This window comes from Lichenostomus cassidix, chromosome 1Aa (assembly GCF_008360975.1).
Source record: "Lichenostomus cassidix isolate B80296 chromosome 1Aa, HeHo_3.0, whole genome shotgun sequence".
NCBI lineage: Eukaryota > Metazoa > Chordata > Aves > Passeriformes > Meliphagidae > Lichenostomus > Lichenostomus cassidix.
In genome coordinates, this window is record NC_139480.1 from 2,364,726 (window position 1) to 2,390,439 (window position 25,714).

The 25,714-nt window shown below is 45.9% G+C and overlaps 1 protein-coding gene across 2 annotated transcripts in view; it reads left to right on the forward strand.

Annotated features, from left to right (window-relative positions):
• Positions 1 to 25,714, forward strand: part of PLXNA4 (plexin A4) — a 415,027-nt gene that overhangs the window by 37,360 nt on the left and 351,953 nt on the right. For both annotated transcript variants that reach the window (XM_085082004.1, XM_085082012.1), the window contains exon 3: positions 8,228 to 8,410. In XM_085082004.1, the coding sequence (XP_084938130.1) occupies positions 8,228 to 8,410 (183 nt within the window). The remainder of the gene's footprint in view (positions 1 to 8,227; positions 8,411 to 25,714) is intronic.

Consider the following 25,714-nt stretch of genomic DNA (forward strand, 5'->3'; position numbering starts at 1 on the left):
CTTTGCAGGACCGTGGCGAGGCTTAATTAATGCTTTTAAGAGGCTCTGGGCTCTCGGGGTGAAGGTGTTGCCTGCATGCAAAGCAGCCTTGTTGTTTCATTTCTGTTGGCGCGGGTGGCACTTTGCAGCCCAAATGAGGATTTTTTTTTTTCTTTCTGTGTAACTAAATAGTAATTATAGCAATTGTGATTCTGTGGAGGATTGGTGGTGGTGCCAGCAAAGGGAGGCAGCTGGACTTTAGCTGAGCAGGTGCTGGTGTGCACTCAATAGGAGTGAGAGGGCTGATCAGGGAAATGTGTAAAAATTTCCTTTAGGGTGAAATACAGCACCTTCTCTCAAAGGTGTCTTTTTGCTTACACAAAAGACCCTTTTCACCTAAGATTTCCTCTCACTGGGACTCTCTCCCACCTCAGCCACAGCAGCACCAGACCATATCAGTGCTGCTGTGTTTCAGGTGTGTAACAGAGCTTTGCTGCTGGAATAAGTTCTTACAGAACAGCTCGAGCAGCTTATTTGATCAATACTTCCCTTTTGAAAAATCCCTGAATACTTATTTACCCAACAGTCCATGGCAGTTTCAAAGGCAGAGTCTCCACACACAATAATCTCTTTTTTTTTTGGGGTGTGAAAAATTTTAAGTGAATTTTTCAAAGCCCTGATCTGAGAGCCACAGAGATTATTTTCCTCTGTTTATCCTTCAGTGCCTCATCCATATATGATCCTCTGAGCCAGCAAGGGGAAGTTTATGGGACCACAGAAGAGCTCTGCTTCTTCCTTTTACACCTTTCACAGTCACACTTGCTGCTCTTCAGGTCACACTTGTGGTTTGTAGGGTGAACCTCAGTGACCACACATTTCCTTCTGATCACAGAATCATCGAATGGTTTGGGTTGGAAATGACCTAATGCTCATTCAGTTCCACCCTCTGCCATGGACAGAGACATCTCCCACTATCCCAGGTTGCTCAGATCCCCATAATAGCTCAATTCTGCTTCCAGAGCAGTCCTAGGCAAAGTGCCCAGCAAAAGTGGGAACCAGAGTTGGAGAACCAGCAAAAAAAAAAAAAAAGGAAAAATCTTTGCAATTTTGTCACCAGGGCTTTGACAGGGTCAGCAGATGCTGAAAGTTGGGCTCTGCATCTCTGAGGTCTGAAGCAAGAAGTAAGAAAAGCAACCTTAGTGCCAGAATTTCTTAAATTTATTATATTAAGATTAAATATTAAGAATATTTAATCTTAATATAATAATTAATTAATCTTAAGAATATTTAATTTAATAATACAAAATTTTATATATTAAATATTGAAGATTAAATATTTAAGATATAAAAAGTTTTGTAATACTTCAAATTTATTTTGAAAATTTGTAGGGGTTCACTAATGGATTTACCTTGAGCACATCTTTGGGCACTGCAATCCCTCAGACAACCGAGACTTAGAGGATGCTAAATTTATAGCACAATTCCTTTTATCCACAATTACTGATAATCACCCAGCTCTGCTGAGCAAAAGGCCTGCAGACTGAAGGAACCTGTTGCTCTCTGCAAGAAAGTCAGCCTCCTCTTTCAGGAAATTGCAAATTTTACGACGTGGAGGAACATGGTGTAGACTGTTGGGAAGCCTTACACTCACAGCAGAGCAGGAACATAAATGCAGGCATAAAAATCTGTACTCCATTAAGATTCTGCAGCACTCTGGAAACTTGACACCAGCCCTTGAACTGATGCTTAAACTGCAGACCTAAAAACCAAATGCCTGTACCAGTTCTAGTCAATTTGAGTAACTTTTCCCCCTTGTTCTTGCGCTCCTGGATTGTGTCTGAATGAAAACCTCTCAGCATAGTGGGTGCAATTTCCCTGTAATTGGTAAAGTTACTGTAACTGCACTGTCATTTGTATATGGTGACATGTAATTGCACAGTAACCACTGCTGTGGGTGCACAAGTGAAAAGCAGCGTGCAATTATAATGTGTTTCCAAATGCTGACTCTTTTTCCAACTTCTATTATATCACAGAGCACCCTGGGGGAACAGGACTGGCTATTTTTGGATGTCATTAGACTGCAGACCGACCGCTGAAGAGGGGGTTGGTTGGTGGTCTGAGCTATCTTTGGTCGCTGCCCATCTCTTTGTCCACAAAATTGTGAGCTGCAGATGACAAAGATCTCCAGCTGGGTAAACCTGCAGCCTTTTCCTGACCCACTGTCAGGAATGCAGGGGATGAGGAGGACAGTTAGAGGCGGCAAATTATGGGAATGATGTGGCAGGAGGGGAAAGGTGGAGGGGCTGTGTCCATCCTGCTCTAGGATTTCACAGCTTGGTGCAGCAGCAGGATGAGATGGGATGGTTCTGCCGAAGTTCTGAGGGGAGAAGGGCAGATGAACCCAAATTTCAGCGTGGCCAGAAGCAGAGATACTGCAGAGGTCAGAAGGAGAGTCAGTCCAGCTCCAGGAATGCCAAGCACTAATGCCATGGGCAGGGCAAATCCTCCTAACCAGGAGTTCACCCTGCACTGAAACCAAGTTCAAACCACCAGGAAGATATGCACAGGCAAACAGGAGAAGCACAGACTTTGGGAAGCACATCCTGCTGCTGTTGGAATTTAAAGACCTGTGGTTTGTGGGGAGATGGTTTCCATTATTTCCAGCTCCACTATGTGTGGGGATTTATGGTTCACCCCTGCACCAGGTGATCTAGACCCTAAATTTCCTAGCTTGTGTCTCTTCAGATGCCCTGATGTTCCTGCTGAGAGGTTTTTCTACGTCTTCCATCTCTCTAGATTTTTAAATATATTATAAAATATCTTATTGAGTGGACACATGCCCACCTTCACCCTCACTCAGTCCTTGCAGTCAGGAAGGAAAGGAGATCTTGATGGAAAAGACCTTGGATATCTCCTTGCAAAGACTCAAATGCCTGTTCCTGTTGATTTCTTATTGCTGTTGGCTCCCTGGCCCTGCTGGCAGCACAGACATCCATTAATGTGTTCTCTCCATCCTGTGCTGCAGCCAAGCCTGAGATAACAGGAGAGAGGAGCCAAGTACCTGCCACCATAGGAAGACAGGGCTGTTAGGTATTAGCTGTAAATCAAAGGCAAGACTTGGCCATTGGGACAGCCTTTATCCCCGGTGAGTCTGTGGAATTGCTTTGGAGCCTGCTGAGATATCTGGGAAAAAAAGCTTTGATTGGGGAGGAAGATTCCGCCGGAGTGAAAGCGAGGAGACATGAGGGGTGGCTAATCCTTTATCGAGGCTGTTCCCCAAGTGTGGATTAGGCTGTGTTTGATTATCAGGGGCTGTTTGAGAGGCAAATAGTGAAAGCAGATGTTTAAGGGACAATCGGTGTGTTATGAGCACTGTTTGCACCAATCCCCTGGTATTTGGTGCTTCTGCCACTCCTGCAATGCCAACATTCCTGCTGAGGAATCAGATGAGGACAGGGAAGGAGGTGATGTAATCCAATCTCTAACCCTTCTGCTGAATTTGGGGGTTTTGGGGGCTCAGCGATCCCTCAGGGACTGAGCCAGCACCAGCCTTGTAAACCCATCCTCTCCAGGAGGGCTTGGATGTGTTAATTGTTTATTTGATAGGCTTAATCCTGGAGGAGAAAAGCTCTTGCCAGAATCCTCCTGTAAATCAGGGACACTCTTCTGCACATCCTTCCCATTTCAGTGGTGAATGTGACACTTGGCCACCGTGTCATGGCTGCAGATGAACCCTGGTTGGTGACACAGGGAGTGGTGGCAAGAGCAGAGCACAGCCAGCTTGCACAGCAGCCCGAGGTGGAGAGGCACCTGGTGGGACTCAGGAGGGCATTTCCACCCTGGGAGCTGCCAGTCAGCCTCAGAGGAAGATATTTTAGATGCACAAAGCACCTTATAAACCTGTGTTGCTCAGTTTCTCTGGGGCAGAGGGGTGGTGGGAAATATTCCCTCATTTGCAAGTGGGAATTTGGGGTGGGATGATGAAGGGATTGATTCCAGCCCAGCACTCCAACTGCAGCCCCCATTTCCTTCCAAGTTACCTGCTGGCTTTCTGGGCTGTATTTTAACTGCTCGGGATGTGAGAATTGCTGATATTCTTCCCACCTCTTCAGACCTTCCCTTCGCCTCTCCCTCCTACCCCAGCCGGTGTGGCAGCAGCGTTAGAAGTGAATTCATGCCCTCACCTCCTCTTTCACTCTGGAAAGTCGTTAACACGAAATTGCCAAGCAGAGAAGCTCCAGAGAGTTTAACGTGGCTACTTTATATTGCTGCTAGGAGTGTCTGGAATTGAAAATAAACCTGTGCTTGCAACTCCTGACCCTTTCATCATAAATCCAAACTTCCTTACGTGTCTCTCTCCGCCGCAGAAGATGACTGTATTTCTGTCTCTACAAAGGCCTGTGTGCAGCTGAGAGCCACAGCTGTGCAGAAACCGGGTGGTGTTTATTTGCAGGGTTTTGCTTGCTGGCGTTTTTTTGGCAGATGATCCCCAGAGGAAATAACCCAAATATGTTAAATGAAAATAGTTTTCGTGTGGCGTGTGGCTCGCTGGCCTTGCTCCTGTTTTCCTGGGGGAGGGTTGTCCACATGGCAAACCACAGCTCCGGGATTGCTTCTCTGGCGCCCAACCAGCAGCACGTGAGTGGACTTGGAATTTGAAAATAGTTTTTGAAAGTGACCTTAAAAATCATCCAGTGCCACTCCCTGCTGGGCAGGGACACTTTCCACTGTTCCAGGGTGCTCCAAGCTCTGTCCAACCTGGCCTTGGACACTGCCAGGGATGGAGCTTCTCTGGGAATTCCAGCCCAGTCCCTCCCCACTCTCATCATAAACAATTTCTTCTTTAAATCCACCGTGACTCTCTTTTAAAAATCTGTCCCTATATTTCTGTGTAAATCCTTCTTATAAGGATGTGTCCTTCTGAAAATAGTGTCACGGAAATAAGGTGAAATACAGAGGCATAAATTTAATTTTGTGTCTGTATGGGATGTCAGCCCCTTTAAGGGTAGGTCTGAGTCCAGCTGGAGCCCAATTGGAGGAGGAACCACCTTGTGGCAATTAGACTAATTAAGTCTCAACAGTTGGAGTTGGGCTCCAAATCAGCCACAGGTGTTTGTACTTAATGCTGTGATTTTTGGGGCTCTATCCTCCCAGGCTGCTGCTTGGGCTGGAAGGTTCTGGATCGTGTAGGAGAACCACCCAGAGGATTGTGTGGATCCTTTCTGGTCTCAAGTGCTTCAGCTGGAGTGGTTGGTTTTGGCTGTGCTGCAGGGATGGAATTGTGTTGGACTCTGTGCTCTTCTGAGGAGGATGCCTCCGACTGTGCCAGCTCTGCTGGATTCCTCTCATTTCACCGCCTGTCAGAGTCATTTCCCTTTGTTTGGGATGGAGATTTGCCCCCTGCACCTTAGGTAAGAAGCCTGCCGGCACTATTAAGCATTTCGTTCTCTCGATGGTGAAGGAAGCTGTCTTGTTTTCCTTAAAAACTTTCCTCCCTTTCTCTTTCTGCCGTTGGGGAGTTTCCTCCTTTCAGTCTGAAGTGATTCTTTTCAGCTTCTCAGGCCATTAGAGTGAGCGCTTAGGCAGTTTGATTATACCCTTGGAGTACAACTCCTGCTAATCTGAGAGTTTAAGACTTTCTGGTCAAACCGAGCCTGACTTGAGCACCTGGATTCTTCCCACATCTTCCATCCACAGGATGATTCAGGTTGGAAGGACATCGGGGGCCATAAAGTTGGGCTGAGGGGATCACAGTTAGGCTGAGTGGATCCTCTGCAGTCCTTTTGTGACCCTCTGCTCCTTCTCTGACACACCTCCTTTCCCCTGCCCATTATGGATTTCCACGCACCAGAGCTGGACTGCAGATTTATCTCGGACTTTTTCCCTGCCTTTTGGACCAGCAGGTCTGGAGGCTGCTGATCTGCTCCCTAATTGCTCTTTGAGCCGCTGTTTTAGCTCTGCTAAAAAGGGCAGTCCACAAACACTAATGACTCCTGCAGGCCAGAGCTCAGGCTAGCTGATCCCTACTAATGGCTCTTTGAATTCCTCCTAGGTTTTATGTATTTATAAACACATTTAGGACGCATTATTCTTCCATTCAGCAAAACCATCTGTAATTATTGCCCGTAATTGCTGGGTGAGGATAAAATGAATCAACTATCAGGCTTTTACTGTTCGTGAACTCAAGCAGGGAGCATCACTTTTTTTAGCTGCGTTTCCAGGAAGATGTGAGTTCAGACAAAGAAAATCGTCATAGCCCTTTATTATGATATATCAAAACGAGGCAACCTTCCTGTGCACTTAATTATTGCTTTTCTAGGCTTTAGCCCAGCAAAACATTTTAAGTGGATGTTTAACTTGAAATCTGTGAGTGGCCTAGAGAAGTTAATAAAGTCCAACTGCTTTGGGATATTTGGAACTTTTATTTGACTTATTCTGTGGAGCTCTGTGACCTCTGTTAGCTTCACCTGCCTCGATGGTGCCTGAAGGTAGAGGAGCTGCCTGTGCTATGTTCCTGCTGTGGTTCTGGAACTCCCTGAAGCCCAAAGAAACATAACTGGGCACTACATTAATTTATGTGAAAGGATCCCAATACAGCATTTGTCTGGTGAAAATCCTGTTGAGTCCAACTGCAATGGGTGTTGGAGCTTAGGCAGGAGCATCGATGATTAAGGGTTTTTCTCTGGTTGTTGGGAGTTCATGGGTATCTCCAACAAAGGCTGGAAATTCCCTGTGGAAGCTTCTCCCCTCTCCAAAGAACTTTGGTAATTACAGTATCCCAGTAAGATGGATAATCACTGCATGGTTTGGGTTGGAATGGACTTTAAAGATCATTGATGAGAAAGATTGGTGCAAATGTCTCTACAAACAACTGGATGGATGAGGGTCTTCAGGAGAAATGGGTGTTAATGTCTTTGAAAGGGGCCTTGATGTCTCTACCAACCTCAAGCTGCACAGGTTTGTTACAGAACTCAAAAAGTTTGACCATGGTTTGAATTCTTGGATTTTAATGCAAAGGACAAATGGGTCTGGGCAAAGTCTGTTGCAGAGCCTGACAGTCTGAACTTTGGGGGACAATGACATATTTAAGAGGGAATATGAGACAGGTGGTTTGGGAAGGCTGTACTTTCCTGGTACCTCAGCCAATGGGGAAAGGAAGAGGTCAACATGTGACCAGGGGTTTAGCATAAAAGGAGGCTCTGTCCTCCAAAACCTTGAGAGAGAAACCCTATGGGGTACGCCCCAGTGGACTCTCTCACTTTATTGGAATAAAGTTGCAGGACTCTTCTGTCTCTCTTGTGGACACTGGGTTTTCATGGCATGTTTTTTCCTCACACCATCCAGTGCCACCCCTTGCCATGAGCAGGGACACTTTCCACTATCCCAGGTTGCTCCAAGCCCTGTCCAGCCTGGCCTTGGACACTTCCAGGGATCCAGGGGCAGCCACAGCTTCTCGGGGCAACCTCTGCCTGGGCCTCAGCACCTTCACAGGCAGAAATTTCTCCACATCTAACCCTGCCCTCTGGCAGTGGGAAGCAATTGCTTCTTGTCCAAAGTCCCTCTCAGCTCTCTTGGAACTCCTCTAGGCACTGGAAAGGGCTTCAAGTTTATGGTGTTTAATTTTTACCCTGATTCCCTACTGCAGATTTCGCCTGGGTTAATCATGTCTCTCTGAGACACTGCCTGGACACTCCTTGGAGAATGGTAATTTCCAAGATGTAGCATGAACAATCCCACTGAATTTAGAATTAGGAGAGGAGTATTTATTTAGGTTTCACAGATGTGATCATTAGCGTTGGATCAGAGCGCAGGTCAGGGTCTGTTTCCTTTGCCAGGGCAGATTTAACTCTGTGGTTCTTACTCTGGTTCTATGGGAATGATGTGAATTTTTTTTTTTTTTTTTTGACAGAACTAAGTATGTTTAAACCATTTTCAGCAGACTTTCATTTGATTGGTGAGTCTTGGCTGGTAAAAACTGACTGGTAAAGCAGCAAGGAAAAAGGCTTAATGCAATGTATCCTGCTGGGCTGTCATTCAAAAGAACCAACTTTCCAGCTCTCCTCCTGGCTCTAACTCATCACGCAAACTTTGGACAATTCTTTTTTTTCCACCTCTTTCTCCATCTCCCCCTGATTTTTGTCAGCCTGCATAAATCACAGGCACGTTATGCAACGGATGGATACTTCCCAAATGGTAAAAAAACCGGTGACTTCAGCTGATTACACCCTTTTTCTTTCTCTCTTTGCAGCTGTTAACAATTGATGACAATTTCTGTGGCCTGGATATGAATGCCCCCTTGGGAGTATCATCCATGGTGCGAGGGCTCCCCATTTTCACCGAGGATGGGGACAGGATGACGTCGGTGATCGCCTACGTCTACAAGAACCACTCCCTGGCTTTTGTGGGCACCAAGAGTGGGAAGCTCAAGAAGGTAAGACCTACGTGGTCCTCTCGCTCAGATTTTCATGGTTTTATGGAGATTTAAGTGTTGCGTTGAGTGTGGACACAATCCTTGTCCTGAGGTGCTCCTATTTTGAGGATTAAAAAATTGTTTGGTTGGCAAAAAAATTGTGTTTCGCCCTCGGGGGATAGAGATGATCTGAGAAAGGATAAAATCCTTCTTCCAAATGGTTATTCATCAGGAAATTAATGCTTCAGAAGTCAAACCGCAGCCCCAGTCGCAGATGGACGTGATGTAATTTGCATCCAACAGAATTTTCTGTGTTCAGACCGTCTCTAATTGAGTCGTTGATCACAGGGTGTCTGTGCGTGCTGGAGAAAAAACCGACTGGGGCTGAAGTTTGGGAAACAGGATTGATGTTCTGGAGATCTTTCTTCAGAGCAGTGTGACCAGGCTGTGATTTCACCACGAGCCCAGCACGGGATTAGCAGCTGCTCTGCTGACATCAGGTTGGGGTTTGTGGTGAAGGAAGAGTTTGTATCAAAAGAAAGCTGTGTCCTGAGCTATAATGAGCTTTATGTTTATGGTTGGTGCCACAAAAATACAATAGAGAGCGTTTGTGTTCCTCTCTGGGCGTTCTCAGTGGAAGTGTGCCCATTGGATGGCTGGGGTTTGCCTTGTGGAGCACTCAGAGAGGCTGGAGGGGTGGAATCATCCACCCGTGGCTTTCCCAAGGGAAGAAGAAGTGTTGGAATGACCTTCTCATGGAATGATGGACATTGCCTCCAGTTCATTGTCACTCTGACAATGTTGGCCTGAATGCTCAGCCCAGGAGTGTTGGACAATATTGGATGTGCAAGGAGATGGTGGCTTTGCCATGATGTTGGAGGTGGGGAGAAGCTGGGAAGGGAGGTTGGGCAGAGCCTTGGGATGTTTTGGGATGTCATTTCCTCTTGAAATCCCTTTTGCAAGCCAAGACTTCCAAGTTGGGTCAAATAAGGTGCTGTGAAAAGGTGCCTCACTGTGGCTTGTGGGGAGTGAAGGGAGTTGTTTGTTCATGGGTGCTTAAGGAAAGTCTGAAACCTCTGATTTTATTCCTCTACCTGTTTCTTCACTTGAAAAGAAAATCTGGGTTGTAAATTCAGATGGCATTTCCCCTGTGCTGAGGGAGGGGAATGGGATTCTGCCCACTGGCAAATGTCTCTGGCTTTGTTCAAAACAGAGGAAAGGCTGCTCATGCTTTTGAAAAGAAAATATGGTGGTTTTTTACTATTATTCAGGCATGTGGAAAAGGAGCCAAATTGTTTTAAATGGTCATAATAAAAATAATCTCCTCCCCTGACTAATTAGCTTTTGCTTCCCTGTCATGTGTGATATCATAATAAACTGTTCAGTTCTCCAGTCTGTCTCTTGGAGGGAGGGAAATGGGGTAGTTGAGATTTGAATGGTAAAATCCAAAATACCTAAACATTTAATGACTGTTCTCCCTGCACTCAGAAGCTTTTGGTTGGATTTTTTTTTTTCTTTTTTTTTGGCTTCAGGAGAAGAAAACTCAGCCACAGCTCTGTCTTTGCCTTTGCAGGTCACGTTGCAGAATCCAAGATCTGACTCCTTTTTAATAGGGGAAAATAGGAGAGAAAGTTGTCTGTGCTTTACAGAGTGTGTAAGGGAGCAGGGACAGCCTTATAGGGTAAAGAATGAGGAGAGGAGAGCTGAAGTGGCTGATGTAATTTGAGAAAGGGAATAAAATGAAGCTTTTTCCTAATGGGCTGAATATTCTGCCTGTGGTAGCTCCCACTTTGGAGCAGAGCTGGGCTGAGATTTTCCTCAGGTGAATAAATTTCCCCCAAAGCAGCAGAACACAAGGCAAAATGGGGTTCCCCTGAACATGTGTGATTATTTTGGACCAGTTTATTCAGACTTCTGGAAACCTTTAGTCCTTGTAGGTTCAGCCACATCCTTGCTGTGAGTTCTGCAATCCTTGACTCTCCTCCATTCACTGTCCTCCTCCAGTGCCCCTGAGGGTGTCTGACCTTGGGACACCAGCCTGTCACCTGCCCTGGGTGCTTTGGCACTCAGGATTTTCACTTGATGCTCCTCAACCCTTGCCATGGTCCTTTTGATGCTTGGTTTTCCACCTTGGCTCATCCATCAGGTGCTGCAGAGCAGGGAGCAAGGAAAACAAGGAAAAAGCTGCACGGGGATTGCAGCTCCAGCATAATCCATGGTGTTAGCACGAAGCTTTTCCTTCCGTTTAAAAACAGTGGTAAATTGGAATAAACCTTGTAGGATTAGATGAAACTCCTGGACCAATCCCAGGAATGGGGATTTTTTTTAGTGCTGTTGGGTTCTACCAGGCGTGTCACACTCTGCTGCTTCTCCTGGTGCAGTGCAGCTCCTCGGTCAAGCTGCAGTGGAATATTTTGGATGGCATGAAAGAGGAGTTCTGAGATTATCTCCAAGATAGCAGGATTTGTTCTGTGCTTGGAAGACTCGCTGCAAGTCGTTACAAGATGGTTTTGGGGAAACTTTGCTGCTTTTTTTTTGCTGCAGTTTCAGTATTTTTCTCTCTGTGTGGCTTTTCTTTTTACTATGGAAGTGGCAGACTGTGCATCAGATTTTGATTTATGCCATCCATGAATACTCTGCAAAATACCCACAGTCATAAAGCAATATCTGTTAGTTGATATACAAATGTCACATGTGTCAAAGGAATTTATCCAGTGGCACACACAACTGAAGCAAAATATTGTGCTTTACAGGAACATATCATTAAAATGAACACTAGCAGCATATCAGGAGTCTGCCCATGTAACCAAGACAACAAAGAGAGAAAGAAAAGGAAAAACCAAGATAGAGATAGGGTAGGGAAAGTGTGAGTGAAACCGAATGACACGCTTGGCCCCAGCTATTTCACTGCCCCGGGCAAAATACATTTTGCAACCCTTGCTCATTCACAAAGCTCCATGTGCAGTCCATCAGGAAGGCTCTGAATAATGTGCTGGAGAAATATTCCTTCCAATTCTGCTGCCTTGTCCACGGCGCAGCCTGGCCCTGCAGAATGAAGAAATAAATAGGATAAAAATGAAGAGCTACAGAAAGGGAAAATTCCCCTTGTCCATGTCTAATGCACAAAACCCACTGCCCTTGGATTAAAGGTTCAATGGGGGTTTGTGGCATCTTGGGGATGGAGCAGGGTGACCCAGGGAGGAGTAGATTTAGTCCTTTGCTCTGCCAAATCTTCTGCTGTGTCTCCATGCCTTGTTTTCTCTCCTACAAATGGTAGGGAATATTTTCCTTGCTCAAAGAGTGCTGGACAAAATAAATGTGTTAAGTGCTGTGATTTCTGTGATCACCTCAAACAGCTTAACTCAACAAATCAGGTGGGATGGAAAACGAGTTCCTGACCACTTGTGGTATTGTTTAATGAGAAATATTGAATCTCACTATGCTTTGGTTAGAACTCAGTATCTGGAATTTCCCCCTGTGCTGGCTGTCCCATGGTGTCCCCTGAGTGTCCCCAACGACTCTGGCGAGTGTTGCCACAGTTTTGGAGTAATCCATACAGTCTGGTGGGTTTCCTTGGCAGTGAACTCCTCTGTACCATGGGAATGCTGCAGGCAAAACCTGTGGCTGAAATTCAGTTGGCACCCCTGGGAATTAGTGATTTCTTGCAAGAGATGCAAAAAAACCTCACCTAACTTTAACAAATATCTGTTTTGTCTCCCTGCAAACAGCACAGGAGTATTCCCTGAAAACCACTTTGCTGTGAAACAGCCAGGTGCCCAAATTCCCTGGATTTTTATTTTTCTCTTGCTCACTCTCTCATTACTTGCTTGGCTCTTCACTCCAGTGGCAGGAGAAAACCAGAGATGTACCCATGGGGATGTTCTGTGGGCTTGGTTTGGATTTTTTTTCCTGGTGTTTCTGTGCCACTAATACCTGGCATCACTAAGGGAGCTTTGCAGTATTCCATATTCCTTGTATTCCTTCTATTCCTTCCCCAGGCGTTTAATTTATGGGTCATTGCTTTTGTGCAGATCATTTCCAGTCAAAGAAATACAACTTACCTGCAATTATTCCGTGTGTAGGTGCAGGTAAAGGGTGAGTTGAGCTTACAAATGTCAGCCTGGGAAAAGCCCTAGGAGTTGTATTTCTCACAAAACAAAGCTCTGGTCTATTTTGAAATGTTTATTTGAAAGTGGAGTAGTAGAAATTTTCATTTGTTTGAAACTTCCCCGTAAGAAATTGTTTGGTTTCTTTTTATTCCATCCAAATATTTCACTCCAAGCCTTTTCTATGCTGAATTCCTTGCAGAGAGAGAACTTTAGCTTAAAAACCAACACTTTCGCTCTGTGGGTTGTACTTCATTTTTCATCAAATCCTATCAGTTTGTGGTCTTTGAAGGGTTTTTAGATGTGGAATGTCATGTAGGGGTGAAGGTTTTCATTCAGATCAGACAGCTCTGAAATCTGGCCAGCACTTCCCACCAGGAATCAACTCTATTTAGGAGAAAACTCTCAGTATTGGCCAGTTCCACAAACAACTCTCTGGATAGCCCCAAACCCTTGAGACTGTGCTTTCCTTGGATCCAGAGACAACAAGGAGAATTTAAAATCTGAGATTGGGATTGAAAGTCTGGGATTTGCAGTTCTCCTTTTGGCCCTTGGAAGTGTCCAAGGCCAGGCTGGATGGGGCTTGGAGCAGCCTGGTGGAGTGGAATGTGTCCCTGACCCTTCCTGCCCATGGAATTGGTGTCTCAATCCCAACCAGGGGGTTGGAATTTTCCCCCCATCCAAGGAGCTCCAGCTGATGTCACAGCACTGGGATTGTCACAACATGGAATATCAGCCTGGTTGTACCTGCAGGCACTGACAGACATCCCCACTGCTCCTCCAGGCCAGGAGGTTCCTCAATACTCACAAAACAAGAAGCTCTGCTCAGTTTTGATACTCCCTGGAGGGAATTCTGCAGCTGACAGCCCTGTGTGAATGGCAGCAGGGAAACTCAGCTCCCTTCTCCTTCCATCTGCCGCCTTGAAAGAGTCGGGGTTCTTTTGAATTTTATTTTTTTTCCCCTCACTGTTTGGCAAGTGGACTTGACTGCTCTGAAAACACACTCTAGAGGCTCTGGCTCCTGCTGGGAAGATGGTTGCTGCAAGAGGGGCTTCTTCACCCCTTCACAGCTTCCTGAGCCAGCAGGAGTCCTGGTGCTTCACTGCCTTGAGATGGAGCAATGCTGGTTCCTGTCGGAGTTTGATGTCTGCAGTTGTCTGTGTCCTACCTTGATGTGCAGCCCCTCTTGGAGAGGTTGTTTCCAGCTTGGATGCCTGGAAATTAGTTCATTTTGCTGGCTGTAGCATTGAGAAATTTATGGTTTTGGTATCTGTGGTGAGCTCAGCATGTGATGCTAGTGTCGGGTGAAAGGAGTGGTGGTGGTTGGAATCAATGTGGACATTGATTTCTCCTGGGTCTTGTAAAAATCATCGGCTGGTGATAATAAACTCCTAAAACATGATGTAAAACTGAATGTATTCTGTCTCCATGGGTGAAATCAAAGATGTAGGATTTTCAAATAAGGGCACTGGCAGTAGCTGGAGGGGAAGGTGATGATCTTGGACTCAATTGCCAGGCCATATCCAGAGACTACACCCAGTTCCAGGCTCCTCAGAACAAAAGTTTTGTTGATCAATCAGAACAAGTACAGGAAAGGGTGAAGAGTTTGGCCAGGAGCTGGAGAACCTGCCCTGAAAGGAGAGGGTGTGAGAGAAATCAGCTTATTCAGGCTGGAGATGACAAAATGTGGAGAGACCTGGTAACAGCATTGCCATGTCAACAGGGAGGTTATTGAGGAGTTGGAGACAAGTTCTTCATGTTGGTGGGTGAGGAGAGGATGAGGAACAGCAGGTGTAAATTGGCACTTAAAATTTTCTTATTTCCAGTTGGAATTTTTTTCCCGTGAGGATATTGAAGAAGGTTGCCCATGGAGGCTGTGCAGTTTCCATCCTTGGAGACTTTGAAGGCCAGAAGGGACAGAACAGCCTGGTGTGACCTCACAGCAGACCCTGCTTTGAACAGGAGGTTTGATTAGAAACCCTGTGGTTTCTAATCCAACCTGGATTACCCTGAGATCCATCCTCTGCCCTAAACCACATCAGAGGGCTCTGTCCAGCCTCTGCTGCTGAGCTGGTGCAGCTAACACTTGCCTGAAATATCCACTGAGGGTTCCATCACTGCAGGTGGCTGCTTTGCTTCTCACATCCCTCATTTCCCTAATTTCCCTTGCTCTGGGACTTCCAGCTACAACTTGTCCATGTCTCACACTGCAGCTTGTTGCAGTGTCTAACTGCAGTGGGAAAACTCCCTTTTTTAATCTCCTAATAGGAAGGCTGCTGTTCCTAGGAAGAACTGGAGCTTGCTTTTTGGCAGAGAGCAATTAATTTTCCATGTCTCTCCTTCAAGTACCCCTCTCTCCTTTCTGACTACTCAGCAATCTCCATGCTGGTGTGCAGGGTTTGGCTGAGCTCTGTTTTCCTACATGTGTTGAGTGCTGCTCTTTTATTTTTTTTTTTTTTGGATATTCTGGTTTAGCCGTGACTCAGAGCCTTGTCAGAGATGGAATCTTGTGATCATGCAGTGAGATTTGCAAATAACTGTCTAATCCCTCCAAATTCTACACCAGCCTTGCTGCACTGTGTGTTTTCACTGCCAGCTCCAGCAGAAATATCAGACTCCAGTGAACCCAGTGCAGCAGGAAAAGGTAGCAGGTTGTACCTTCATCTCTTCACACCCTTCCTTTCAATGCAGCCTGCATTTGACAGCTCTGCAGTGGCAAACAGCTGAGCTGGATTTCCCCACAGAGGGCTGAGGATGTGTGTTGTGCAGGCAGGGGGATGTTAGCGACAAAACCAGACACGAGGAGACAGCTAACCATGTCCTGCTGCCTGTTCCTCTCTGAAATCTGTGGGTCCTGTAGCCTCTGGGGGACAGCTGGCTGTGCTGCTGGTTGTCACCTGCCCTTTGTTGGCAGGTGATTTCCTGCATGGTATCTGTGGAATATTCAGGCTGCAGAGCTTGGCATGGCTGTGCTGCCGATGGAAATGGTGCAGGGCTGGGAAACAAGGAAAAGCAAATAAATTCTCATATCCCTCTAGTCCATTTAGTTCTGTCTGTCCCTTTGTTCTCGGAGAAATGCTGTGTATGGAACATCAGGTGATCAGCTTTGGTCTTCACCTGCTCCTTCTGCTCTCCAGGCTGACAAAGAGAGGCTGTTTGACTCCCCATACGCTCCATTTAATGCCCGGATGGATGCCCAGCCAAAAAGGCTCTTGTGATGCCTTCCTCCTCTCTATCCCCTTCCTTTTTGACTGGGATAATGACTTTTCAGGGAGCCCTTGAAGTGCCTCTTGCATCTGCCTTTGATTTGAATGCCTCTTGCCTGCTGACCCTTCTTACGGGAAGTCGGCTTAAGTGTGGTTCTCCTAATTAGTTTTGCTTTAATTTGATCTTTTGAAATAATTTTATCAAAAAGACTAAACCTTCTCCCCACTCCCTCATTTTTTATCGGCTTGTTTTCATGCATGGGTCTCTGGGTTTATTTCTCTATTTCCCTTGTCTCTAGATAGGCCATCATTTGCATATTTGATTAAGCTCCATATGTTATCAGGGAGCCAGTTGAAAGAACAGCAAGTCCCTGATAAGGCACTGAGCATCCATCTCCTCCTTTCAGCGTCCTCCACGCTATCCCCCTCACCATCCTGCTGCTGTATCTGTGCCCAAAATCACCTCCTCAGTCTCTCACCTCCTCCCTCTCCCTTTGGCCAGATGACTGATCTGTGCTTCAGCTGCTGATAGGGGGAATGGAGACATCACAGTTTGACAGCTCCTGTCCTCAGCAAGGAATGGGCAGAGGAGAGGAGCTGTTTGGGATGTGAACCATGGCAGGGAGATGCAGGTTCAGTTTCCTGCTCTCTGCTCAATGGTAAGTGGAATATGGGCCAACTGTGTCCTGGGGGGCATCAGGCACAGCCTTGCTGGGTGGTTGAGGAGAGGATTGTCCTGCTCTGCTCCCACCCTGAGTCCTGTGTGCAATTTTGGGCACCACAGCTGAAAAAAGATGAATATGAAGCTATTAGAGTGTCTGAAGGAGGACAATGAAGATGGGGAAGAGCCATATGAGGAGTGGCTGAGGTAATTTGGTTTGTTCAGCCTGGGAGAATCTGAGCTGCCAGAGTCTGCAGCTTCCTCCTGAGGGGCAGACAAGGATCTCTTCTCTCTGTGACCAGGGACAGGACCTGAGGGAATGGCTGGAGCTGTGTCAGGGGAGGCTGAGGCTGGGTATCAGGGAAAGGTTCTTCTCCCAGGGTGTGCTGGGGCACTGAACAGCTCCCCAGGGAATGGGCACATTCCCAAAACCCCCAGAGCTCCAGGAGCATTTGGACAATGCTCCCAGGGATGCACAACATGGGATTTTTGGGGTGTCTGTGCAGGGCCAGGAGCTGGACTGATGATCCTTGTGGGTTCCTTCCACCTCAGCATATTCTGTGATTCTCTGAAGCTCCTTATCAGATCCCACTGTGCCCATGGGGGATGTTTCACACAAAACAAAAGTTTCTTGTCCCTGCTGTTCCCTCTTTAAGTTGACTCAGAGTCTTAGCTGGGCTGTTTCTACAGGAGTTTGCCTGACACCTTCAGCTCATCTCCCAGCTGCTGGAATTCACTGCTGTGCAGAATAAGGTTGGAGGGGCTGCAGACAGAATAGCCACGGATGCATAATTTTGAAATGTATTTTGTCCAAATGTGTGTCAATGCAAAAAATCTCTTAAATAAACACATGCCTTACAGGCTTTGTTCTCTGCCTATTGCTCTGTGAAAACAATTTGCCTCGAGCAGTTTCCCCAGCCCACCTCTAGGAACCCTCTAATTTGGAACCAGCTGTGGGACACCCCTGAGGAAATAGAGGGGAATGCTTATTTAACAGTAATTTTCTCCTCCCCACTGCTGATGTTTGGCTTTGTTTGGTTTGTGACCCATAATTAGGCATTTGTGGCAGTGATCAGAGTCCAATTCCTGGCCTGGCAAAGGCAGGGTGAGTTCATAGCAAACAAAAGTGGTGTAATTAGTTGTTACTGGAGCTGGAGAAAGGACCGCAGCTTGCAGGAGGGAATTTTGGAAAAAGAGCTTTTTCCCTCAAATGCCAACGAAGTGTAGGAACCAGAGGTTTGATTTACGAGCCAGGTTTTAATTAAAAGGCAAAAAGGAATGTGAAGCCTTTGTTAGGATAAGTAATTTTTAGCTGGAGATGCTTTGAAGGTCTCTCTGTCTTCCCTGCAAACACCCAATGTCCTGAGGGGTGGCAGCTCCTCTGGTCAGTGCAGAGGTTGTGAACCTCTGTGAGGGAATTTCAGTGCTACCAACATATCCAGGAGTTGGGAATGCTGCTGGTGGGGCTTGAGAAATAAAAGCAGAAATAAAACTCCCATTGCTCCTTTCCAACTTGAGCTTTTTCCCTTTTCCACGACTGGCACTGTGCTTCTTTCATTTTGGTTTAAAAGGACTTTTTGGCTTCATCATCTCCCATTCCACAGTGGCAGCCTGGCTGGAGAGCTCTCAAGCTTTGATGGATTTCTGGTTTTTGGACTCGTGTGTGAGGAGTTGTGCTGGTTTTTGTAGCCACAGCCCATCTGGTGTCTGCGGGAGGGAAGATGTGTTTTGCCGTGTGGGATTTGGGGATCTGTTCCTGCTTGTTCTGACACTTATCTTTTTGTTTTGGTTTGGGATTTTTTTTCCTTAACCCCCCAAAACCCTTTCAGTGGCCTCTCACCTCTCCTAAAGGGAACCATATGGAAGAGCTGCAGGTTCCTGGCCCGTTTTGGAGTTAGAAAAGCTTTGATTGCTGGGTGAGGGGTGTAGAAATATGAACTGAAGACCAAACCAGGGCAATAAATCAAAGATGAGATTTGCCAAGTCCCCCTTGCTGTGCCCAGGGTGACCAAAAAGCATCTTCCCGACTGTGACAGCAGCAGTTAACCTACAGACTTGGCTGTAACCTGGTGGTGTCAAAGCTAGCTTGATGCCAATGATGTTTTTTTCATGATCTTGACTCTCATTGCTTGGATTTCTTCATCCTGCCCAACGTCACACTGACACCAAGGATGGTCCTTCATTCTCTAAACCAAAAGAGGCATCGAATTATAAAGAATTGGAGTGATATTTCAATGCAAACCCCCCAAAAAACCAGATTTTCCAGCTGGGTTGGTGTCCATATTTGACTAGAGACAGCAGGACTGTGTTAATGGAGATATCCCTCAATCCCATGGAACATCTACCATCCTAGGAGTTTTCCTTGTGTATCCAGTAGGCACCAAACTGGGATCCCCATGGTGGCTGAGCCTGGAAAAGTGTGCTGAAATCCAGGGAAACACTCCAAGGCTTTAAAGAGAGATGGTTTGGGACCCTGGAGGTGCCAAGAGAAGCAAAGTCTGGAAAGTTTGGAGCAAACCCTCTGTGGGTTTCAGCTCTGGTTACACTCCCTCGTGCTGAACATGTTCTGCTGGTGATTCACAGGTCTGGGTCGCTCTGGATAACAAAACAGCAGCTCCTGAGGGGTTTTTGGTGGCTTTGAGAAGTTTTTCTGAGGGTTTTTTCCAGCTGATGTGGTGCGTTGGCAAAGAACTTCAGCACATTTGTGTCTGTAGCATGCTGGCAATGCAAACCACTGCTTCTCCTGCCAGCTCTGCTGCTATCCCACCCTGCTGAGATCCTCATGGATCAGCTCTGGAGTCATCCTTTTGACTCCTTGTAATTTTTTATTTTTTTTTAAACTGAAGCTGGCAATAAATTCCAGTGGTGTCAGGGAAAAAGGTTATCGCTGAGACTGGCGGAGACTTCATCATATGAATTTTTCAGGACCCCTTCTGATGAAATCTAATTAAACACCACGACTGGCACTGTGCAAATCTCCCCATATTTGCCTCGTTTGTCATGTGGTTGATCTGGGCTGGGTTTTTAGGGGGATTTTATGGCTTGTGAGATCTGCTGGGGTGGATGTGGTTTCACACACCGCAGGCACTTTGATCTTTTCCTCACTGCTTACAAATTTCTGTGGGTTTCTCTCGGATTTCACTGATTTATCTCCTTGGGGTCTAAGGGAAGATATTGAGGATGGAGAGAACCTGAGTGATAAGGACGTTTCTCCTGCCCTTCACACAGCACCTGTGTGCTGGGAAGAGATGGGACCTCGGCATCCTGTTAGGTTGGAGTGTCTCTTACAAATTCATTTTGTTGTTTTCTTACAGAACGGAGGAAAATTTTACAAATAAAAGAAATAATTCAACCCAACCCCAACTCAGCTCCGTGCCAAATCAAAACTGATTGCTTCTCCCTCCTCTCTTTTTCAATACAACAAACAAGCTGTGAAAGTTGTATGGTCTACGAAACAACCACTTATGGTTATTTGACCTCCTCCCCTCCCTTTCCCCTCCTTTATTTTTTTCCTTTTGTTTAATTAGTTCTCTTCTTACAGATATTTCTACCGCGAGATGGAAAAGTCAAAATCTTTTGATGCTTTCAAGCCCCTTCTCCCCCTGCGATGATGTAAATTAATTCCCCAAATCCCACCTAAATTCTGAATTTTTAGCTCATTTTCTATTCACGGAGAGATAGGAAAAAAAAAAAGAAAACGTTTCCAAATTTGTATGTCTCTGTTTTCCTCACACGTCTGTCTTAGCCTGCAATATGTGGAGAGGTGGGAGATCTTAGGAGATTTCTGCCTTTAGTCTCTTTGTTCAACTTCTTCTGCCAGGTTAGCATTTTTGTCTGCTTGGAAGCTGGAGGATTGAACTCACCTGGGAGCACCGGTAGTGAAATAAATTACCATAATATAGCAGGAAAAGAATATATTTTAGGATAGTGAGCAGTGCAGGACTACCCTGGTGTATTACATCTGTTCATTTAGAGATGTAAAACGTGGCTTTGGCTTTGGGGCACAAGACTGGGATATCCTCATTTGAGGGGAGGGGATGCAGGTAAACGTAACACATAAATACTGACAGTCCCAAATCCATCCTGACGCTGATAGCAACTATAATAGAAGCTGAAGCTGAGCATTGATTGCTAATTCATGATTTTTTAAAGCCAACCTCTCAGTTTTTAGAGGAATCTGGTTCTTCTTCAGGGACTGGCAGTGCTGTAAAGCAGAGAGGGAGGGCAGGAGATTGAAAGATCTGTTGTAATTAATATTCCAACGCTGTGCTTTAACAAACTGTCAGCACAGGGGGTGGAAGTGCAGGTGCAGGACTGTTCACCAAGGCGTTTTGTGGCCTTCTGTTAAAAAAATATTAATCTTTAGCTTGAACCAGAGTACCTGGCAAGTGGGATCTGAGCTCTACCCTTCCTCAAAGGCTCTGAGCAGTCCAGGCTGGGATGTGACAACAGGATCTGAATAACCCCAAACTCATGATGTTGATTCTGCTGCTGTTTAATAGACCAATATGGATATTCTGTGGGGTTTGATCCCGTCTGGGTGCTCATTTTGCAGCTCCTGCCCTGTGCTGTAGCCTCTCTGCTGCTTCCTTCCCTGTTAAGGAAATCTCTTTTCTCTCCAAGCCCCCACTGACACTGCTGTGGAAGTGCTGCCCTTCTCCTGGCTGCTAGGAAAGATGATCTCACTGGCACTAAATATACCCCAGGCCCCTTGTCCATGCCAGGGATGCTCTGGCAGACTCTGAAGTGACTTATTTTCTATGTTTTGTCAATTCTCTGGCAGGTGATTTCATTAACTGCACTTTGATTGCTCGCAGAGAGCTGATCTCTTGCTTCTTTTTTTTTTTTTTTTGTGGGGGGGTTTGGGTTTCCCTCTCCTGGTGGAAAGGTGGCCACCTTGCAGTTTCTCCCTCCCAGATGCACAGGTCAGCCTTGCCACCTGGTTCTCAAATCTACCTCTGTATTTTTATTTTTTCCATAAAAACAAGCTGCAAAATTTGGAATGGGAGTCCAACTCCCAGAAAGTTCACTCTCAGGGTTTCAGGCTACGATGGGATCTGCTCCCAGTTGTGTTCCCTGGGTGATCTCAGACTTGTCTGTCTGCTCTCCCTATTTATCCTGCAGTTATTAAAATGAAGAGGGGATGGGAAGATGATGTTTGGGAAAGGACTGAGTTCCTCCTTTACAGTTTCTGGACTGGGGATGGTGTCTTGGCAAGGTTTTTGCCATATATATTCACTGGGATGGTCAGTGTGGGCTCTTCTGGATCTTCCTCACCTCTGCAACATTTTATGAACAGTGTGACCACATCTGCCTTGTCATCTGTCCCCTTCCTTCCACTAATCACCTTGCCTGAATGTCCTTTTAACTTGCTTTTTAGGATATTTCAGTTTTCCCTCCTCCATCTCCCTTGTTCCTCACCTATAAGTAGCTTCCTTCTAGCCACCACAATTTTGTGACTCATGGGGTGACCCTTTGGCTTTGTTCACCTTTGATGTCCATTTACAGTTTGATCAGACTAAAATATAAGAATTTTATGGAGCAACCTGAATTCAGTTCCTGCTTTGCTTCTGACTGTTATGGACTCACCTCTTGGAGAGTAGGGATTCATCTCATTAAATATCTCCATCCCCATGAGGTTTTGTCAACTTCCTTCCCACTCCAGAGAGATAAATCAGATCTTTTAGGACACAACTCATCTCATCCTGCAAGAGAATGAAGCTGCCCTAAACCAGGGCAGGCGAATTATATCCAAAATTTTTTTTCCCTCTCCATTAGAGCTAAGGGGAACTGAGGGCAACTTGTTCAGGTGTGAGCATCCCTTATTTCTCTGTTTTCGGAGTGACAGCAATGGTTTCTCTGCTTTGTCAGAGGTCTCACCAACAATTAGTGGTCGTGAGTTGCTCCAGCATGATGATAATAGAACAGCTCAGTGCATGAGTTGTCATTTTATGCATGATTTTCCTGCTGGAAATTTGATTAACACACTCAGATGGGGCCATTTCTTTTGGTCCTTGGTATTTTCTTCATTCTACTGCAAGTGATTTATCCAACCTCTTCTGTGAAGGTCAGAGGTTCTCACCTGGGCCAGGTAAACTATTCAGGCACCTGAAGTTGGCAAAGAATATAGAGGAGGTGGCTTGAGAGTGAGAACATTGGGCTGCAACATCAGCCCAGGTGGTTTAGGGGAAAAAAGGGGCTGGAAAAGCATCAGCACCCCCTAATCCATGGATTCTTTCCAATGTGGTTACAAACTCTCCCTAAACTGCGAAAAACTGAGGGAAAAACCTTTAGCCTCGCTCAAAAGGGAAAGAAAGCCTGCAGAATTTATGGCATCTGCAGTGACCAGGGGCTCTGCCAGCGAATTCAGGGAGTTAGGAGGGGCTGAGGAGGCTGAGATCTCCTTGGGATCACAATTCTGACAGTCACAGCCGGCTGGGTTTTGCTGCACCAGCACTACAGGGTGCTTTGGGTGATGTGGCACACTCGGGGATATTTTGGAATGCCCAACGTAATTTGGAGACTCAATTTTAGCAGGATGGGGTGAATTAAAGGAGGGAGGAAGAATTTAGGCATGCAAAGATGAAATCAAGATAATTTCAGCAGTACCCAGGTGTGTGGTTCCTGTTGCAGGAGGCCCTGACACCCAGGAAATCACAATTAAGAGGGCAAAAGGAACTGGAGAAGGCAGACCCTGAAAGGAGAAAGAGTGGTGAGGAGCAAATTCTGTAGAATGAGCTGAATGGAGCAGAGCAGCTGTGGATTTTCAGGAAAGGCCAGCTTGGGTTGGGAGTGATGTGGAGATCAGGAGGGGTGGTCAGAAAAACTGGATGTGACATCATGGCAGAGCAGGATCACCTTGATCTGTGCACCTTGATCTGTGCCTGGTTCTGTTGCTGATTGCAGCACAGCTCAGGCAAATCCCTTCCCTCTCTCCATCCCTCCTCCTCTGCTCTTCCCTGGGTTGTTCAGGGCACTGATTGTCACTTGCCATGAGCTGTCCTGCCCTGAGCACAGCCACTTTTTGATTTCATCTCCATGCTTCCCAGGTAGCTGAACCCAGAATTCAAAGCTGGATGGTGTTGGGGTTCAGCTGCTTTCAGATGCCAAAATTTCCGCGTGCAAAAATTCCCTGATGGTGAATTCCCTGATGAATTCCCTGCTGGTTGGGGCTCCTTCCCCGTGTGTTTGTGCAAGGGCTTGGGCTGAGCTCTGTCAACACAGGGCTTTCCTGAACTCCCTGAAATCCCTGATTTCCCTTCCCCCTCCCAACAGGTTGATCATAAATTAGGTTCTGATGTGGGGGATTGGATTTCTCTCCAGCTGTCGGAGCTGTGGCACATCTGGGGTCCTCCTGTGGTTAATGGCTTCACAAAAATGAAGCAATAAAGGTTATGATGGCTGTGTTTTAACCCCGTGGCCCTCGTTCTGCTCAACAGGAGGGTTTCCCTGGAACAGTTAAAAACCTGCTGTCTGCATTTAAATATCTCCCAGTGATGTGCAGTCTGTGAGCAGCTTTTTGTGAAGGGAATTTATTTTTGAAACTTAACAGAGCTGAAGCATCTTTTCTTTCAGATTTTCCTTCACAAAAGATGAATTGACTCTCTTTAAAATGAAAGAAACCCTGTCTCTAAATTATGCCATGGTTTAACATTTACATACGACAGAGAAATTGGTGGAAAGAAAAAAGGGAAAGGGAAAAACCCACCTCAGTTAACTTGGAATTTTTCAGTGTAATGCTCTTTTAAGAGATGATTTGTGTATGAAGAGCAGTTCCCAGCTCTGGTCACAAACTATCCCTTCAAGGGATGGTGCTTCCACTTTCACAAAATCCTGTGGGTTGTGGTCAGGAAAACTGGGATGTGACTTTGGACACTGAGCTCTTGCTGCATCAGAAATTCTGACATTTTTAGGATGTGTGGATCCTTAGGAACCAAGGTGTCTTCTCCCCATCCTCCTCTCCCGATGAATACCAGTCTCCCAAAAAAATCTCTGCTATTTTTTTGAAGGGCAGTGGAGTTTTGATGCTCCAACCAAGCTGTGGTTGTCTCTGCTGGGTGTTGGGGATGCTGCTAAATGTTCCACTCAAATTCTCCAGCTGTAGGATTTGGCTGCCCAGCAGATCAAATCAATAAATGTATTTATCCTCCCAGCTCTGCTGACAGGTGTGGAAGTGGGACTGTCTCAGAGCTGCAGAGAGAGCAAAACTATTCAGGCTCTGAGCTCAAGTGGATTTACCTGGAAAAGAGGTAGATATTTAATTCTGAGAGTGGTTCACATCACCTCCTGGCCAGGATGTCCTTGTGTGTACAGTCAGAGGAGTTACAATAATCATTTATGCCACCCCTTGGAGACATCTACCTATTTCTGTGTAAATAACTCAAATCCTTAAGGGGGAGTAATGAAATTCCCTTCCTGGTGTTCTGGAGGGGTCACTCCAGGGGGGAAATCACAGGAAAAGTCTGGACTTGCATGAGCTACACGACAGGAATAAACCTCAAGGTCCTTAGGCTGACAGCAAAATTATTCCCTTAATCACAGAAGTTGTCCTTAATGAGTTATTCTGCTGCACTTGGGAAAAGAGGGGTTTTTCCCTGACCCCATTTCCACCCTGAATTGTGTTTTACCCTCAGTCCCAACATCTTCAAAATGTACTGATAGTGCTTGATGTTCTGAATTTTTGTAAAAAGGCAAGTAAAGCATGGCAGCCACACACTCAGAGGAGACAAACAATCAGTCATTTATTTATTTCACTCATTATTAATTGCAAAGAACAGCCCTTCACTCACCTGTTATGAAGTGTATTGACTTCCACTCCGCAGGTTCTGAGAGATTTGCTGCTCCAGCACAAACCCTGAGAGAGCCCTGGGTCAGTTTTTGGGGAGCAGGGTTTCTGATGTTGGAGCTAATGAGCTTGTTATGAGCCATATCCTGGGATCTCTGGTGGCTCCATCCTCTGCCACCGCGGCCAGCCTGTCTGCAATTAGGAACAAGGGCTGTGACACTGAGCTTTATCCAAAATCTGCAACGAGACAGAAATGTCTGCTTTTCACTGAACACACAGAAACTCCTGCTCCGCAGAGTGTGAACAAATTTTTCTTCTTTATGATTCAAAATCTTTAGAAGTCTAGAAGTCTCCAAGGACTTACCTTAAAAAATTGGAATTTTTTTGTTTGTTTTTTTAGAACTGCTGCCCATTTTTCCCAGGGATTTAGAAACCAGAATGGTGTTAGCCCAGGTATTTGGAGCTGTAACTCTGGGCAGAGTGCTTATGTGCCACATGCAATATTATATATTATGTGCATAATATATAATATTATAATATATAATAACATATATATTATGTGCAAAG